The 18026-nt window shown below is 36.7% G+C and overlaps 1 protein-coding gene across 1 annotated transcript in view; it reads right to left on the bottom strand.

Moving 5' to 3' along the window:
* The window catches only part of LOC136027672 (probable chitinase 10), a 231098-nt gene that overhangs the window by 98398 nt on the left and 114674 nt on the right, over positions 1 to 18026 (bottom strand). Inside the window, 1 exon segment of the mRNA XM_065705119.1 lies at positions 1355 to 1586. Coding sequence (XP_065561191.1) covers positions 1355 to 1586 — 232 coding nt within the window.

Raw genomic sequence — 18026 nt, 5'->3', positions numbered from 1 at the left:
AAGTCTCGCATTGTTATACTATGAATGCTTAGCTTATTTATTTTCTCAACACATGAACTAAGCTTCTTTGAAGCAAGGGCAAACGACTTTTCTGAATTCTCATCTTAAGGCTGAAGACACTAAGATTTGATTTAAGCTTTGAAGACACTTGATTTTAAGTCTGTCGTCACTAAAGTGGTAATACCAGCGGAGGGTCTACCTCGGCAATGAACTGACTTCGCTAGTACAGAATACATAGCATAGTTTGGACGGATTTTGACAAGGCCAAGGAAGCGGGCCGTAAAAAAATGTTCCTGGATGCAGAGCACATCAGATTGAGTTAGTAGTTGTTCCAAAATAGGAATCTTTGCAACAACATTACCCTTAATATTCCATGAAATAAACCGAACAGTCCTTGATAAGTCGGTAGACATAGCGAGATCTAGGTACGATTTTTCGTGAGCTTCTCTTTAGGTTGGTAATTTTTCGGGCATTTTACGCTGTAGCAAGTATGCCAAGTATATTACATTCAGAACAAAACATGCGCTCTGAGCAGGGATTATTACGATCAGAAGTGTAATTTACTCATCGACATCTTGAAGAAGTGGGTTTGATGGGGTAGTCTTTAGCTAGATGCCCACGGGTATGACAAGAGAAACAGCGGTTCGGTAGGAATAAATACTCATGAACGGGTAGTCTTTTGTACCCGATTTTAATCGAGTCTCTGAGAAACTCCTCCAGATCATATTTCGATTCAAAATACGTCTTAAAAACTCGAGAAGATCCACAGTGTACAGTTTTCATGCTTTTGGGAATCAGGTTCTGAAGTAAAGTGTCATCTAGTTCAGGAGGTACACTTTTGGTAATTTCAATATGCGCAAGGGACTTCACAGATGCACTTATTTCATGCTGAGATTTCTTTGCCTTATCAGCTAGACTGTTAGCAGTAGCCTTTGACCTAACTACCATTTTTCATTCGTTTGCTGAGTGCTTCACCTTGGCTATGTCACTGCTGGGTTCCAGGTAGAGGCTATCCAGACATTGTTTTCTGGAACTGGGGAACCTAAGATCCTTAGGACAGTTTTTTAGGACCACTGCGCAGGCAACAGGCATAGGATCTACCGATTTTGGTGGGGATTCTCGTGAGGGCTAGTTCACAGCAGATTGACCAGACACTGCGGAAAAACTGTCAACCCAACGAGCTAGTTCATTGAATTTGTTTTCTATTATAAGTTTAATTTCAATGTATTTAGATATATAAAAAAAAAACGTAAACACCCTGATAGAATAGTTTTATTCATTATGAGCGGCTATATTTTCCCCAGATGTGCAAAATGAAAACAGAAGCAATAAACAGGATAGACATAACCATTACTTGGCCAGGACCAACTTTAATTCCTGAGGAATCATCTGTGTAAAAACGCCACATGCCACCACTGGAGGCTTCACCAGCCCTGGGTCTTGAAACAGTTCTAGTAGCTGTCCTTTGACGAACTCTTCTGCCAGGACCAGCCCTAAAACCAGAAGTAGTAGGGGACTTGCCACCTTTACCAACAGATTTTGCTTTACCATCTCTACTATCTTTAGCCAAAAACATTACGTCGATACTTTGGAAATTAATTGATATTACTGATAATGGATATAAGAGTGTATTTGTCCTTGATCAGGCAGTAGAGTTCCGAAAAAAATTTCATCAGGAAAAACTGATGCTTATTGATCGACTGGAAAATCCTTGAGGAGCAAAATTAAATTGCAATTTCGACAAACATTCTATCCACCGGAGAAAGTATATTCTGTTGGATTTTCTAGATAATATTAATCTCAAGTTGATTTGAAGAACATTACGTCAAGAACTATGATGTCAATTCTAAATCAAGACTGTCCCCATGTCAGAAATAAAATCATCAAGATTTTTCGAAGATGATTGGAAAAAAAAAATGATATTTCTTTTTTCTACTTTCTTCTGGAAAGTAAGAAGAAGGGTATCTTTTTTTTTTAATCTTACCATAAGTTACCAATGAAAAAGGACGCATGAGGAATGAAAAAGTCGTTTGTGTGAGAAAACAAAAAGATATTGTACCATTTACTGTATAACGGTAACAAGCACAAGAGGTAGTAAGAACGGAATTGTATGTTAACTTGCGTGCATGCTGTCCTTTCAAGATGTGAATACCAATGCTAAATTTAATACTAAACCTAATTATAGGCTCAATCAAGTGTTAACACCCATTATATTGGAATTCTCGTGTTATTTGTGATTCCTGAAAAAAAGCACAAATAAAAGTGAGAAATAACAAACAATAGTGATAAATAACCAGGGGTGGCAACCCTGTGCCAAACCTAATAATCACACTCATTACAGATTTGTGGAAAATCGCTGTTTTGCGGAGAGGTGCATGTGGGTCTCACCGTATGTTCCTGCGTATTAAGACCTCGATATTGGGATCGAATCACATTTTCCGTCCAACTCATTATTTAGCACATGAGTATTAAATGCGTATCATATGATTTCATATTATGATAATATATGATATCACATGAGTATCAAATTACTATCAAAGTATTTGTCAGTCGAATGAGTATCTAAAATTGTCCTTGGATTTTTCCTCTAAGAAAACAACAATTTATCTCTTCCAAGTTTTTGAAGTACCCGCGTGTCAGAGCCATACTTGTCTAATTTTAGGATATTCGATGCATGAGGTTAAGATTAATAGAAATTCACTATTTCAAGAACCTCCTCCCCTCAGTTTTCGAAAATACGAACTCTGTCAAAAAATTTCAAGGGTGGTAAAGAATAACGAAACTAGGTGCTAACTAAATTGCTAATTGTAGCTGCCATATCCAATTATCTATGCAATAATCTATAATAGAGGGAGTCCTGGTAACAAAAGATCAGTGGCGGATATCTTAACAACAGAACGCAATATGTTTCAAGTTATGGTTAAGAATTAAGAGTTTAAGTATTTCTGCAATCTCTAAGTAATTAAGTAATTTCTGCTATAAGTATCTAGGGCACTTAATTTTTAAGCAGTACCCGTTTTAAGCACTTTTCTTTGAAATAAAGGCCTTCTATACCTTTTTAAGTCAATGAAACCCGAAAAGCATGCAATTAAAAAAAGTTAAAGGTATAGTTAAATAAGCATAAATAAATAGAAAGTTAAATATATAAATCAACATGAACAAGTATAATTACGTCACGTCACGACACGTCATTTCTTACAGCGTTCCTTGCATTCATGCTGTTTCTAAAGCTATCTTCCTGTATGAATATTTAAAGTTTTAGGAATTTTTCTAGTTTCAGTTGACTAATCATATTTTTGTTGGAACCCCTAAAAATTACTGTATTTTACATAACCTTGTCTACATGCTTCTTATAATGGCAAAAGTTCTATTTTGATTTTCGTATGCAGGAAGATGTTAATAACATTTGCTCCTACAGAGTTAAAGAAAAATGCAGATTTTCGTAAATAGAAGTTCTTAGATGTGACAAATTCCTGATGTAATAACATAAACTACTACAGTGTTATAGAGAAATACAGTTTTTCGTAAAAATATTTTAATTACAAAAGGATTTTAACCACATCAATTTCCTTTAAAATGAGCCATTCAACAGCTCTACGCTGTTCCAGTGCCAATCTATCTGAGGAAAAAAAAGCCGTATATGCAGAATATCCTGGTTGCAGCCACTTTTCTTGATTTTCAAGCCAATATGTTTTCCTTTGTTCTTCAAGCCATGGGACAGTAAGTTTCCTGTGTTGGGGTTTCGGACAAGGCGGTTCTAATGGTATACTTTTTATTTTAACCTTACTCTATTTTTTAGGACTCATGGGCCATCGTATTTTTGGAATTGGACGTGATCATCTATTACTAGGTTGCTAGTTACCGCTGCAAACCAGAACTTTTCATATAAAATCCTAATCTATAATGAACTATATCGACTGTAATAGTGCACATAGACTGCAATATAATATAATGACTGTAATAGTGCACATAGACTGCAATATAATATAATGACTGTAATAGTGTATAATATAAACAGCTACTACAGTGTTTTGGAAAAATTCAGTTTTTAGTAGAAAAATGTATTCTATTTTGCAAATTTTTTTTTTTCATTGCAAAAGGTGTTTAATCCCATCGATTTCCTTTAAAATGAGCCATTAAAGAGCAATTTACAATGTTCCAGTGCCAAGCTATATGAGGAAAAAAAGAAAAATAGATGCCGTTTATGCCAAATATAGTGGTCGCTGCCACGAATTTTGGTACTTGTGAATTGTTCGGCACTCACTCAAGTTTTACGTTGTGTAAAACTGAAGAACAAACCGGTTTCTTTGTTAGTTTCTTTCAGCTTAGTGCGAGACAAGACAAAGATACTTTTGGCTATATATTTAGAGATAAGGGGGGGGGGTGGTGGTGGTAAAGTATTTGATCAGTTTGAATTTAGAAAATAATTCTTACTCCATAATATGCAAAATAATTGTACATAACGTATTTTGCATGCAAACCCGCTATACCTTACCCCCCTCCTTAATGTACAAGTATATCACCCAAATCTGTTTCCAAAGTAACGAAGAAACTAACAAAAGAAAAGGTTTGTTCTCGAGTTTTACACACAGCGTAAGCTTCAGTGACTGCCGCATAATACGCAAAAACCAAAATTTTTTCCTCCTAATGGAAATGAAAAAAAAAACTCAAATAAGTTCTAAAATTTGGAAAGCCACGGGGGGATTTTATTTTTTTGGGGGGGACACAGGGACATTGTGTCCCTGTATCCCACCTGTGAATAGATATATATATATATATATATATATATATATATATATATATATATATATATATATATATATATATATATATATATATATATATATATATATACTAGCTGTTGGGGTGGCGCTTCGCGCCACCCCAACACCTAGTTGGTGGGGCGCTTCGCGCCCCCCCAAGCCCCCCCGCGCGCGTAAGTCGTTACGCGCCATATTAGTTATGCGCCATTGTAGTTGTGTCCTTGTGTCCCACCTGTGAATATAGATAGATTTATATATGTGTTTCAAACTACGCAAAAATTGCGAATAAACAACATTCTTGGCTTTCCCATTGTCTGTGCATATGCAAAGCCGTATGTACTAATAATGACGTCATATACAAACGCTCTTTTTACAAACAAACAAACATGCATCCACATAACTCGTTTTTATATAGATAGATACAATACAAATTAACTGCGTAAAACTTGCGAATAAACAACATTCTTCGCTGTCCAATTGTCGCTGCATATAAATACATTGTCAGGTTTACCGGCCCTCGAACATGCAACGTACAATTGTCCATGGGAAAAACAATCAGGATTAAGATCTATACCACATTTTTCTAATGATTGACCTTGAGCTTTGTTAATGGTGATTGCAAATACTAATCGAATTGGGAATTGCAATCTTTTAAATTGAAAAAGCAGATCCGTTGGAATCATGGGAATGCGAGGAATAAGAACAGCCTCACCCTCATAAGGCCCTGTCAAGATTGTGGCCTCTATTAGGTTTTCCATTGTTTTTTTTTACGGCAAGTCGCGTGCCATTGCAAAGCTTTGGTGGGTTGATATTTCTTAAAAGTATTATTGGTACGCCTATTTTTAGTTGTAGCACGTGTGGTGGAAACCCTGAAGGATCTATGGAATTTAAAAATTCAGACGGATAATTAACCGCTTCATTTGGTTCCAAAACTGTGTCGACTGACTTGTAAAGGACTGCCTGGTCTCGAATCTTGTTCAAAACAATATTGTTGATTTCGTGGACGTCTATATTTTTGGGTGCGAGAATCTCGCTCTTTCACTTAGCCATTTATTATTTTTATAATTTTTTAGAATATTCGGAAATACTTTTTCAATCAATTCATTTTTGGACGTCACTAAATTACAGAAATCAGCAGTAGTTGTATACGTCCTGAAATTGAGTCTACTGTTTGACCAGAGTCATCGTTTTGCAATCGGGACACGCATAATTTGTAGTTAATTTTAATATTTTTACGTGTGCCTAATAAATTAGAATTTTTTAGGCAAGCATTCATTTCGTCTGCAGGAGTTAAACTACGTAAAAATTGCGAATATACAACATTCTTGGCTTCCCATTGTCTCTGCATATACAAAGCCGTATGTACTAATAATGACATCATATGCAAACGCTCTTTTTACAAACAAACAAACATGCATACATACAACTCGTTTTATATAGATAGATAGATAGATAGATAGATAAAATACAAATTAACTGCGTAAAACTTGCGAATATACAACATTCTCGCTGTCCAATTGTCGCTGCATATAAATAGATTGTCAGGTTTACCGACCCTCGAACATGCAACGTACAATTGTCAATGGGAAAAACAATCAGTATTAAGATCTATACCACATTTTTCTAATGATTGACCTTGAGCTTTGTTTAATGGTGATTGCAAATGCTAATCGAATTGGGAATTGCAATCTTTTAAATTGAAAAGGCAGATCCGTTGGAATCTTGGGAATGCGAGGAATAAGAACAGCCTCACCCTCAAAAGGCCCTGTCAAGATTGTGGCCTCTATTAGGTTTTCCATTGTTTTTTTTTACGGCAAGTCGAGTGCCATAGCAAAGCTTGGTGGGTTTATATTTCTTAAAAGTATTTTTGGTAGGCCTATTTTTAGTTGTAGCACGTGTGGTGGAAACCCTGAGAATAATATCTCGAGGTAAAAACTGATCACCGACCATAACGATGGCCACTTCGTCGATAGTTGGAGCATTGTATCTACGCACATGTTGGCCAGGAGGCGTTTTGTAACAATTTTATGCGTATAAGTAGGCATCAAATCGATGGCTGTTTTGAACAGACGCACTAAATTATTATTTTCGTGGAAAAGATGTTGTAATTGGGAAACGATTGTCCTTTCAATGTTGGGAGAAATTTCGCAACGTGCATTCAATTCAGAATTTCTATCACTGATGAAGTACAATTGTAAAAATTTATGATTCTCGCCTGAGAATGGTATAAGAGGACCCTGCTCTATGATAAATTTTGCCCTTTTACTTTGAAAGTAGACATAAATTGATCTGATTTTCAATTTGGGCTCCAAACGACGTCATTTGGAAACATGAGTTGTATTTTCTGATTCATTTATATTCCTTATGTCCCGGTGTCCGGTCGTCATTTATATCCCCCTGTTTTATATCCCGCTTATTTTTCAGTTTTTTCCTTTTTTTAGTTTTTTTTTTACTTTTTTAGTTCTTTTAGTTTTTACGTTTTTTAGTTTTTTTTAGTTTTTTAGATGATTTTTTTTTTTTTTTTTACCTTTTTTTCTTTTTAGTTTTTATTGGTTTTTACCTTTTTTTAGCTTTTTATCTTTTTATTTTTTTTTTTTTATTTTTAATTTATTAGTATTCTTTTTCTCTTCTATTTTTTCATTTTTCCTTTTTTTTAGTTTTTTTTAGTTTTTAGTTTTTTAAGTTTTTTCCTTTTTTTAGTTTCTTTAGTTTTTTTTAGTTTTTCGGCTTTTTTATTTTTTTATTAGTTTTTAGTTTTTTTTTTTGTAGTTTTTGCCTTTTTTTAGTTTTTTCAGTTTTTTTTTTAGTTTTTAGTTTTTTACCTTTTTTAGCCTAACCCAGGATTTGAACCTGGGACCTTCATTCTCCGTTCTGACACCCTCTCTCACCGAGTGACTACTCCAGCATGTTCATTTTGGTGTTTTAAATGGTATATTATTAACCAAATTAATGTGTTTTACAATATACTAAGCATCGTCATAACAAAAATGACGGCAACTAATTTCATGACGTCAGCCGAAACATGACGTCACCTGATCCACAGATCCACAGACCCACAGACAGACAGACAACTTATTTTTATATATATAGAAGATATATATGTGTTATATATATATAGATAGATTGTCAGGTTTACTGACTCTTGAACATGCAACACATAATTGTCCATGAAAAAAAAAAAATCTGTATTCAGATCTATACCTCATTATTCTAATGATGTGTCTCTGTGTCCTGGTCGTCATTTATATTCCCTGTGTCCCGGTCTTCATTTGTGTCCCGGTGTCCCAGTTTGTAATTTCTCTTTGAGTGTCCCGGTCGTCATTTATATTCTCTTTGTCCCAGTGTCCTGGTCGTCATTTGTGTCCCGGTGTCCCGGTCTGTAATTTCTATTCGAACAATCCCTGTGTCCCGGTCCTCATTTATATATCCCACCTGTGCCCCCGGTGTCCCCGTTGTAGTTGTGTCCCTGTGTCCCGGTCGTCATTTATATTCCCTGTGTCCCGGTCGTCATTTGTGTCCGGGTGTCCCAGTCTGTAATTTCTCTTTGAGGTTCCTCTATATATATAAAAATAAGTTGTCTCTGTGTGTGTGTCGAGTGACGTCATGTTTGTGTGTCGACTGACGTCATGTTGGTTGATTGACGAATTTAGGACACCGGGAAATCGGGACACAAATGACGACCGGGACACCGGGACATCTATATCTATATATATAAAAATAAGTTGTCTGTCTGTGGATCAGGTGACGTCATGTTTCGGTGTCGACTGACGTCATGAAGTTAGTTGTCGTCATTTTTGCTATGACGGTGACGTCATTAAAGATATTTAAGACATATATGTTCACGTAGAAATCTATTAATGTTTAAGTTTAAAATGACTGATGAACTTACAATGGCAAAAGCCGATGAAGATGCTCAAAGAGTCTATGCCAAAAAACTTGCTGCTGATAGAGAAAGTCAGAAAAGAAAGCGTGCCGAGGAACTACCAGAGCAACGCGAAAGCAGACTTGCTGCTAAAAGAGAAAGTGAAAAAAGAAGGCGTGCCGAGGAAGCACAAGAACAGCAAGAAATCAGGCTTGCTGCTGATAGAGAAAGTAAGAAAAGAAAGCGTGCCGAGGAATCAGAGCAACCTGAAAGTTATCGCCTGGCATTCAGGTACAGCCCAGTCGATGATTATAGCTTGAGTAGATGTGTTCAAATCGGGACAATGTCTAAAATTTGTCCCTATTGCAAGGCCTTGAAATTCAATGGTGAAACAATGGGAATGTGTTGCGCCTCAGGAAAAGTTAAACTTCCTCTATTGGCTGCACCACCAGAGCCATTGAAGACTTTCCTTACTGGAACTACGTCAGAATCTAAGCGTTTTTTGTCAAAAATCAGAAAATACAACTCATGTTTCCAAATGACGTCGTTTGGAGCCCAAATCGAAAATCCAGATCAATTTATGTCTACTTTCAAAGTAAAAGGGCAAATTTATCATAGAGCAGGGTCCCTTCTACCATTCTCAGGCGAGAATCATAAATTTTTACAATTGTACTTCATCAGTGATAGAAATTCTGAATTGAATGCACGTTGCGAAATTTCTCCCAAGGTTGAAAGGACAATCGTTTCCAATTGCAACATCTTTTCCACGAAAATAATAATTTAGTGCGTCTGTTCAAAACAGCCATCGATTTGATGCCTACTGATACGCATAAAATTGTTATTTCCGCTGACAAAACGCCTCCTGGCCAACATGTGCGTAGATACAATGCTCCAACTATCGACGAAGTGGCAATCGTTATGGTCGGTGATCAGTTTTTACCTCGAGATATTATTCTTCATAAGCGAAACGCTCAGTTGTTAAGAATTGCTGAAACTCATCGATGCTACGATGCCCTACAATATCCTATCATTTTTTGGGATGGAGCCAACGGCTATCACTTTAATATTAAATTGATGAATCCAGCCACTAACAAAGAAATGAATAAGAAATGCAGTGCAATGCATTATTATTCCTATAGACTAATGATTCGGCAGGATGAAGAAAATTAAATTTTAAAATGCCGTGAATTGTTTCACCAATTTGTCGTTGATATGTATGCTAAAATTGAATCAGAACGTTTGCTATATATCCGCCTGAATCAGACCAAGCTCCGCTCTGAACAATACATTCATTTGCGAGATGCAGTTATAAATGACGGTAATACCACAAACGTTGGAAGATTAACAATTTTACCTTCGTCATATGCTGGCAGTCCCCGTCATATGCATGATTTGCTCAAGATGCTATTGCGTATGTTCGTCTCTATGGTCGTCCAGATTTATTTATTACATTTACATGTAATCAATCTTGGGACGAGATACTGCAGCTTTTACTTCAAGGCCAATCGGCGGTTCATAGGCATGACATTACGGCCCGTGTCTTCCGGCAAAACTTGAAATCACTGATAAACTACATAGTAAAACTTGAAGTGTTTGGGTCAGTGCGATGCTGGATGTACTCAGTGGAATGGCAAAAACGAGGTTTGCCACACGCACATATATTAATCTGGCTACATAAAAAAATTACTTCGAACGAAATTGATGATGTGATTTCCGCTGAAATACCTGATAAAAATGTCGATAAGGGGTTACATGATATTATTGTAAAAATATGATACATGGACCTTGCGGTGAACTGAACGAAAATTCACCATGCATGGCCAAAGGAAGGTGCACAAAGCAATATCCTCGACTTTTAGTATCAAAGACAATTACTGGCAATGATGGTTACCCACAATATAGAAGAAGATCTACTGAAGATGGCGGTAAAACAGCAATAATAAAGAAGCGTAACGGTACCACCATCGAAGTAGATAACCAGTGGGTTGTTCCATATTCCCCATTATTATCAAAAACATTTAATGCACACATAAACGTTGAATACTGTAATTCCGTAAAGGCAATCAAATACATATGTAAATACGTCAACAAAGGCAGTGACATGGCAGTTTTTGGCTTGCAGCCCGAAATCAAAGATTTCGACGAAATCGTACAATATCAGGCTGGAAGATACATAAGCAGTAATGAAGCTGTTTGGCGAATTCTTTCATTTCCGATACATGACGTAGTCCAACTGTTGTTCACTTAGCGGTACATTTACAGAATGGTCAACGTGTTTATTTCACGGAAACCAACGTGCAACAAAGAGCCCTGAATCCACCGGATACAACATTAACAGCTTTTTTTTCGCTTTGCAAAAATGATTCTTTTGCAAAAAAACTGCTGTATACTGAAGTGCCTTCGTATTACACGTGGAATACTAAAAATAAAGTATTTGAATAAAGTATGGCTTTCCATTGTCTGTGCATATACAAAGCCGTATGTACTAATAATGACGTCATATGCAAACGCTCTTTTTACAAACAAACAAACATACATACACACAACTCGTTTTTATATAGATAGATAGATAGATAGATACAATACAAATTAACTGCGTAAAACTTGCGAATATACAACATTCTTCGCTGTCCAATTGTCGCTGCATATAAATAGATTGTCAGGTTTACCGACCCTCGAACATGCAACGTACAATTGTCCATGGGAAAAACAATCAGTATTAGATCTATACCACATTTTTCTAATGATTGACCTTGAGCTTTGTTAATGGTGATTGCAAATGCTAATCGAATTGGGAATTGCAATCTTTTAAATTGAAAAGGCAGATCCGTTGGAATCATGGGAATGCGAGGAATAAGAACAGCCTCACCCTCAAAAGGCCCTGTCAAGATTGTGGCCTCTATTAGGTTTTCCATTGTTTTTTTTACGGCAAGTCGCGTGCCATTGCAAAGCTTTGGTGGGTTGATATTTCTTAAAAGTATTATTGGTACGCCTATTTTAGTTGTAGCACGTGTGGTGGAAACCCTGAAAGATCTATGGAATTTAAAAATTCAGATGGATAATTAACCGCTTCATTTGGTTCCAAAACTGTGTCGACTGACTTGTAAAGGACTGCCTGGTCTCGAATCTTGGTCAAAACAATATTGTTGATTTCGTGGACGTCTATATTTTTGGGTGCGAGAATCGCTCTTTCACTTAGCCATTTATTATTTTTATAATTTTTTAGAATATTCGGAAATACTTTTTCAATCAATTCATTTTTGGACGTCACTAAATTACAGAAATATGCAGGTAGTTGTATACGTCCTGAAATTGAGTCTACTGGGAGCTTTCCGTTTCCAATTGCCAGCAATTGATCTGAAAATGTTTGACCAGAGTCATCGTTTTGCAATCGGACACGCATATTTGTAGTTAATTTTAATATTTTTACGTGTGCCCATAAATTAGAATTTTTCAGGCAAGCAGTCATTTCGTCTGCAGGAGTTGATCTAGGTATTATAGGTAATGTTTGCCTGAAATCTCCCGCAAGCAATATTAATGTGCTGCCAAAGGGTTTCAACTTCCCTCTCAAATCTTTCAAGCATTGATCCAGAGCCTCGAGCGATTTTTTGTGTGCCATTGTGCACTCATCCCAAATAATAAGTTTGCATTGCTGCAATACTTTACCCATCCCAGATGATTTGGAAATATTGCACGTGGGAGTTTCTGTAGAATGTAAATTCAGAGGCAATTTCAAAGCGGAATGAGTAGTTCTTCCACCAGGCAGCAACGTTGCGGCTGTTCCGGACGGCGCAATAGCCAACGCTATATCATTTTTTGATCGAATTGATGCCAGAATCAGTTTTATCACAAACGTTTTACCAGTACCTTCTGGCGCATCCAAAAAGAAAATTTCTCCAACGTTGTTATCGACACAATGCATTATCGTATCATAAATGTCTTTTTTGTTCCGACGTTAACTTGGAAATGTTATTTTGTACATACGACAATAGATCACTCGTACTGTAACTTTGTTCACGATCCAATTCTACACATGTCGAAACAGCATTGATACGGTTAGGTGAAGGCATTCCCAAATCCTGAAGAGGTTTGTTTGCCATACGTACGCACAAATCTTCTATAATAACTAAAGTGTAGTTATAAATTTCTGATGTAAAATCAAAAGTCATATCTGACGTCTCTAACTGTTTTCGATGGAGTATATCTTCGGACATTTTTGACTTATATTTTTCCATAGCTCTGTAGGAGCTGATGGAGAGCAAGTTGTTAAAATGATGCCAAACAATGCACGAATTTGACTTGGGGTTTACGTTTCGCACGCGTCATTGATGCAGTTATCCCAGTGTTGGTCATTCTCCAATAAATTCAGAGCTTGGCATGCACTACGGTAAGTGTCATGTATAGTCCCGTTACAGTTCGCAAATGCTCAAAGGATGTCGGACCGGGTACATTCACCAAAAGCAGGTGCAGAAAGAAGCATTCATGTTGATTGGAGTGAACGGTGTAGAGTCTTCCTATCGTGGTATCTTTGAAGATGGTAGGTTGGCCGTCGACTGACTTACCCTGTTTTCGACGTTCAAATACTTTATTTTTAGTATTCCACGTGTAATAGGAAGGCACTTCAGTATACAGCAGTTTTTTTTGCAAAAGAATCATTTTTGCAAAGCGAAAAAAAAGCTGTTAATGTTGTATCCGGTGGATTCAGGCTCTTTGTTGCACGTTGGTTTCCGTGAAATAAACACATTGACCATTCTGTAAATGTACCGCTAAGTGAACAACAGCTGGACTACGTTCATGTATCGGAAATGAAAGAATTCGCCAAACAGCTTCATTACTGCTTATGTATCTTCCAGCCTGATATTGTACGATTTCGTCGAAATCTTTGATTTCGGGCTGCAAGCCAAAAACTGCCATGTCACTGCCTTTGTTGACGTATTTACATAGTATTTGATTGCCTTACGGAGTTACAGTATTCAACGTTTATGTGTGCATTAAATGTTTTTGATAATAATGGGGAATATGGAACAACCCACTGGTTATCTACTTCGATGGTGGTACCGTTACGCTTCTTTATTATTGCTGTTTTACCGCCATCTTCAGTAGATCTTCTTCTACATTGTGGGTAACCATCATTGCCAGTAATTGTGTTTGATACTAAAAGTCGAGGACATTGCTTTGTGCACCTTCCTTTGGCCATGCATGGTGAATTTTCGTTCAGTGCACCGCAAGGTCCATGTATCATATTTTTTACAATAATATCATGTAACCCCTTATCGACATTTTTATCAGGTATTTCAGCGGAAATCACATCATCAATTTCGTTCGAAGTAATTTTTTAATGTAGCCAGATTAGTATATGTGCGTGTGGCAAACCTCGTTTTTGCCATTCCACTGAGTACATCCAGCATCGCACTGACCCAAACACTTCAAGTTTTACTATGTAGTTTATCAGTGATTTCAAGTTTTGCCGGAAGACACGGGCCGTAATGTAATGCCTATGAGCCGCCGATTGTCCTTGAAGTAAAAGCTGCAGTATCTCGTCCCAAGATTGATTACATGTAAATGTAATAAATAAATCTGGACGACCATAGAGACGAACATACGCAATAGCATCTTGAGCATATTCATGCATATGACGGGGACTGCCAGCATATGACGAAGGTAAAATTGTTAATCTTCCAACGTTTGTGGTATTACCGTCATTTATAACTGCATCTCGCAAATGAATGTATTGTTCAGAGCGGAGCTTGGTCTGATTCAGGCGGATATATAGCAAACGTTCTGATTCAATTTTAGCATACATATCAACGACAAATGGTGAAACAATTCACGGCATTTTAAAAATTTAATTTCTTCATCCTGCCGAATCATTAGTCTATAGGAATAATAATGCATTGCACTGCATTTCTTATTCATTTCTTTGTTAGTGGCTGGATTCATCAATTTAATATTAAAGTGATAGCCGTCGGCTCCATCCCAAAAAATATAGGATATTGTAGGGCATCGTAGCATCGATGAGTTTCAGCAATTCTTAACAACTGAGCGTTTCGCTTATGAAGAATAATATCTCGAGGTAAAAACTGATCACCGACCATAACGATTGCCACTTCGTCGATAGTTGGAGCATTGTATCTACGCACATGTTGGCCAGGAGGCGTTTTGTCAGCGGAAATAACAATTTTATGTGTATCAGTAGGCATCAAATCGATGGCTGTTTTGAACAGACGCACTAAATTATTATTTTCGTGGAAAAGATGTTGCAATTGGGAAACGATTGTCCTTTCAACGTTGGGAGAAATTTCGCAACGTGCATTCAATTCAGAATTTCTATCACTGATGAAGTACAATTGTAAAAATTTATGATTCTCGCCTGAGAATGGTAGAAGGGACCCTGCTCTATGATAAATTTGCCCTTTTACTTTGAAAGTAGACATAAATTGATCTGGATTTTCGATTTGGGCTCCAAACGACTTCATTTGGAACATGAGTTGTATTTTCTGATTTTTGACAAAAACGCTTAGATTCTGACGTAGTTTCAGTAAGGAAAGTCTTCAATGGCTCTGGTGGTGCAGCCAATAGAGGAAGTTTAACTTTTCCTGAGGTGCAACACATTCCCATTGTTTCACCCTTGAATTTCAAGGCCTTGCAATAGGGACAAATTTTAGACATTGTCCCGATTCGAACACATCTACTCAAGCTATGATCATTGACTGGGCTGTACCTGAATGCCAGGCGATAACTTTCAGGTTGCTCTGATTCCTCGGCACGCTTTCTTTTCTTACTTTCTCTATCAGCAGCAAGCCTGATTTCTTGCTGTTCTTGTGATTCCTCGGCACGCTTTCTTTTCTTACTTTCTCTATCAGCAGCAAGCCTGATTTCTTGCTGTTCTTGTGATTCCTCGGCACTTCTTCTTTTTTCACTTTCTCTTTTAGCAGCAAGTCTGCTTTCGCGTTGCTCTGGTAGTTCCTCGGCACGCTTTCTGTTCTTTCTTTCTCTATCAGCCTCAAGCCTGTTTCCTTGCTGTTCTTTTGATTCCTCGGCACGCTTTCTGTTCTTTCTTTCTCTATCAGCCTCAAGCCTGTTTCCTTTTTTGATTCCTCGGCACGCTTTCTTTTCTGACTTTCTCTATCAGCAGCAAGTTTTTTGGCATAGACTCTTTGAGCATCTTCATCGGCTTTTGCCATTGTAAGTTCATCAGTCATTTTAAACTTAAACATGAATAGATTTCTACGTGAACATATATGTCTTAAATATCTTTAATGACGTCAACCGTCATAGCAAAAATGACGACAACTAACTTCATGATTAAATATCTTTAATGACGTCACCGTCATAGCAAAAATGACGACAACTAACTTCATGACGTCAGTCGACACAGAAACATGACGTCACCTGACAGACAGACACACAGACTGACAACTTATTTTTATATATATAGAAGATATATATTCACAGGTGGGACACAGGGACACAACTACAATGGCGCGTAACGACTTGCGCGCTTGGGGGCTTGGGGGGGGGGCGAAGCGCCCCCACCAACTAGGTGTTGGGGTGGCGCGAAGCGCCACCCCAACAGCTAGTTTATATATCTATATATATAAAAATAAGTTGTCTGCCTGTCTGTGGGTCTGTGGATCTGTGGATCAGGTGACGTCATGTTTCGGCTGACGTCATGAAATTAGTTGCCGTCATTTTTGTTATGACGATGCTTAGTATATTGTAAAACACATTAATTTGGTTAATAATATACCATTTAAAACACCAAAATGAACATGCTGGAGTAGTCACTCGGTGAGAGAGGGTGTCAGAACGGAGAATGAAGGTCCCAGGTTCAAATCCTGGTTAGGCTAAAAAAGGTAAAAAACTAAAAACTAAAAAAAAAACTGAAAAAACTAAAAAAAGGCAAAAACTACAAAAAAAAACTAAAAACTAATAAAAAAATAAAAAAGCCGAAAAACTAAAAAAACTAAAGAAACTAAAAAAAGGAAAAAACTTAAAAAACTAAAAACTAAAAAAAACTAAAAAAAAGGAAAAATGAAAAATAGAAGAGAAAAAGAATACTAATAAAATTAAAAATAAAAATAAAAAAAAATAAAAAAGATAAAAAGCTAAAAAAAGGTAAAAACCAATAAAAACTAAAAAGAAAAAAAGGTAAAAAACTAAAAAAAAAAATCATCTAAAAAACTAAAAAAAAACTAAAAAACGTAAAAACTAAAAGAACTAAAAAAGTAAAAAAAAAACTAAAAAAAGGAAAAAACTGAAAAATAAGCGGGATATAAAACAGGGGGATATAAATGACGACCGGGACACCGGGACATAAGGAATATAAATGAATCAGAAAATACAACTCATGTTTCCAAATGACGTCGTTTGGAGCCCAAATTGAAAATCCAGATCAATTTATGTCTACTTTCAAAGTAAAAGGGCAAATTTATCATAGAGCAGGGTCTCTTCTACCATTCTCAGGCGAGAATCATAAATTTTTACAATTGTCTTCATCAGTGATAGAAATTCTGAATTGAATGCACGTTGCGAAATTTCTCCCACATTGAAAGGACTATCGTTTCCCAATTACAAACATCTTTTCCACGAAAAATAATAATTTAGTGCGTCTGTTCAAAACAGCCATCGATTTGATGCCTACTTATACGCATACAAAGCTTTGCTATGGCACTCGACCTGCCGTAAAAAAAACAATGGAAAACCTAATAGAGGCCACAATCTTGACAGGGGCCTTTTGAGGGTGAGGCTGTTCTTATTCCTCGCATTCCCAAGATTCCAACGGATCTGCCTTTTCAATTTAAAAGATTGTAATTCCCAATTCGATTAGCATTTGCAATCACCATTAACAAAGCTCAAGGTCAATCATTAGAAAAATGTGGTATAGATCTTAAATACTGATTGTTTTTCCCATTGACAATTGTACGTTGCATGTTCGAGGGTCGGTAAACCTGACAATCTATTTATATGCAGCGACAATTGGACAGCGAAGAATGTTGTATATTCGCAAGTTTTACGCAGTTTAATTTGTATTTTATCTATCTATCTATCTATCTATCTATATAAAAACGAGTTGTATGTATGCATGTTTGTTTGTTTGTAAAAAGAGCGTTTGCATATGATATCATTATTAGTACATACGGCTTTGTATATGCAGAGACAATGGGAAAGCCAAGAATGTTGTATATTCGCAATTTTTACGTAGTTTAACTCCTGCAGACGAAATGAATGCTTGCCTAAAAAATTCTAATTTATAGGCACACGTAAAAATATTAAAATTAACTACAAATATGCGTGTCCGATTGCAAAACGATGACTTGTCAAACAGTAGACTCAATTTCAGGACGTATACAACTACCTGCTGATTTCTGTAATTTAGTGACGTCCAAAAATGAATTGAT

The sequence above is a fragment of the Artemia franciscana genome, chromosome 5 (genome assembly GCF_032884065.1).
Source record: "Artemia franciscana chromosome 5, ASM3288406v1, whole genome shotgun sequence".
NCBI lineage: Eukaryota > Metazoa > Arthropoda > Branchiopoda > Anostraca > Artemiidae > Artemia > Artemia franciscana.
This window is presented reverse-complemented; position numbering and strand designations above follow the sequence as displayed.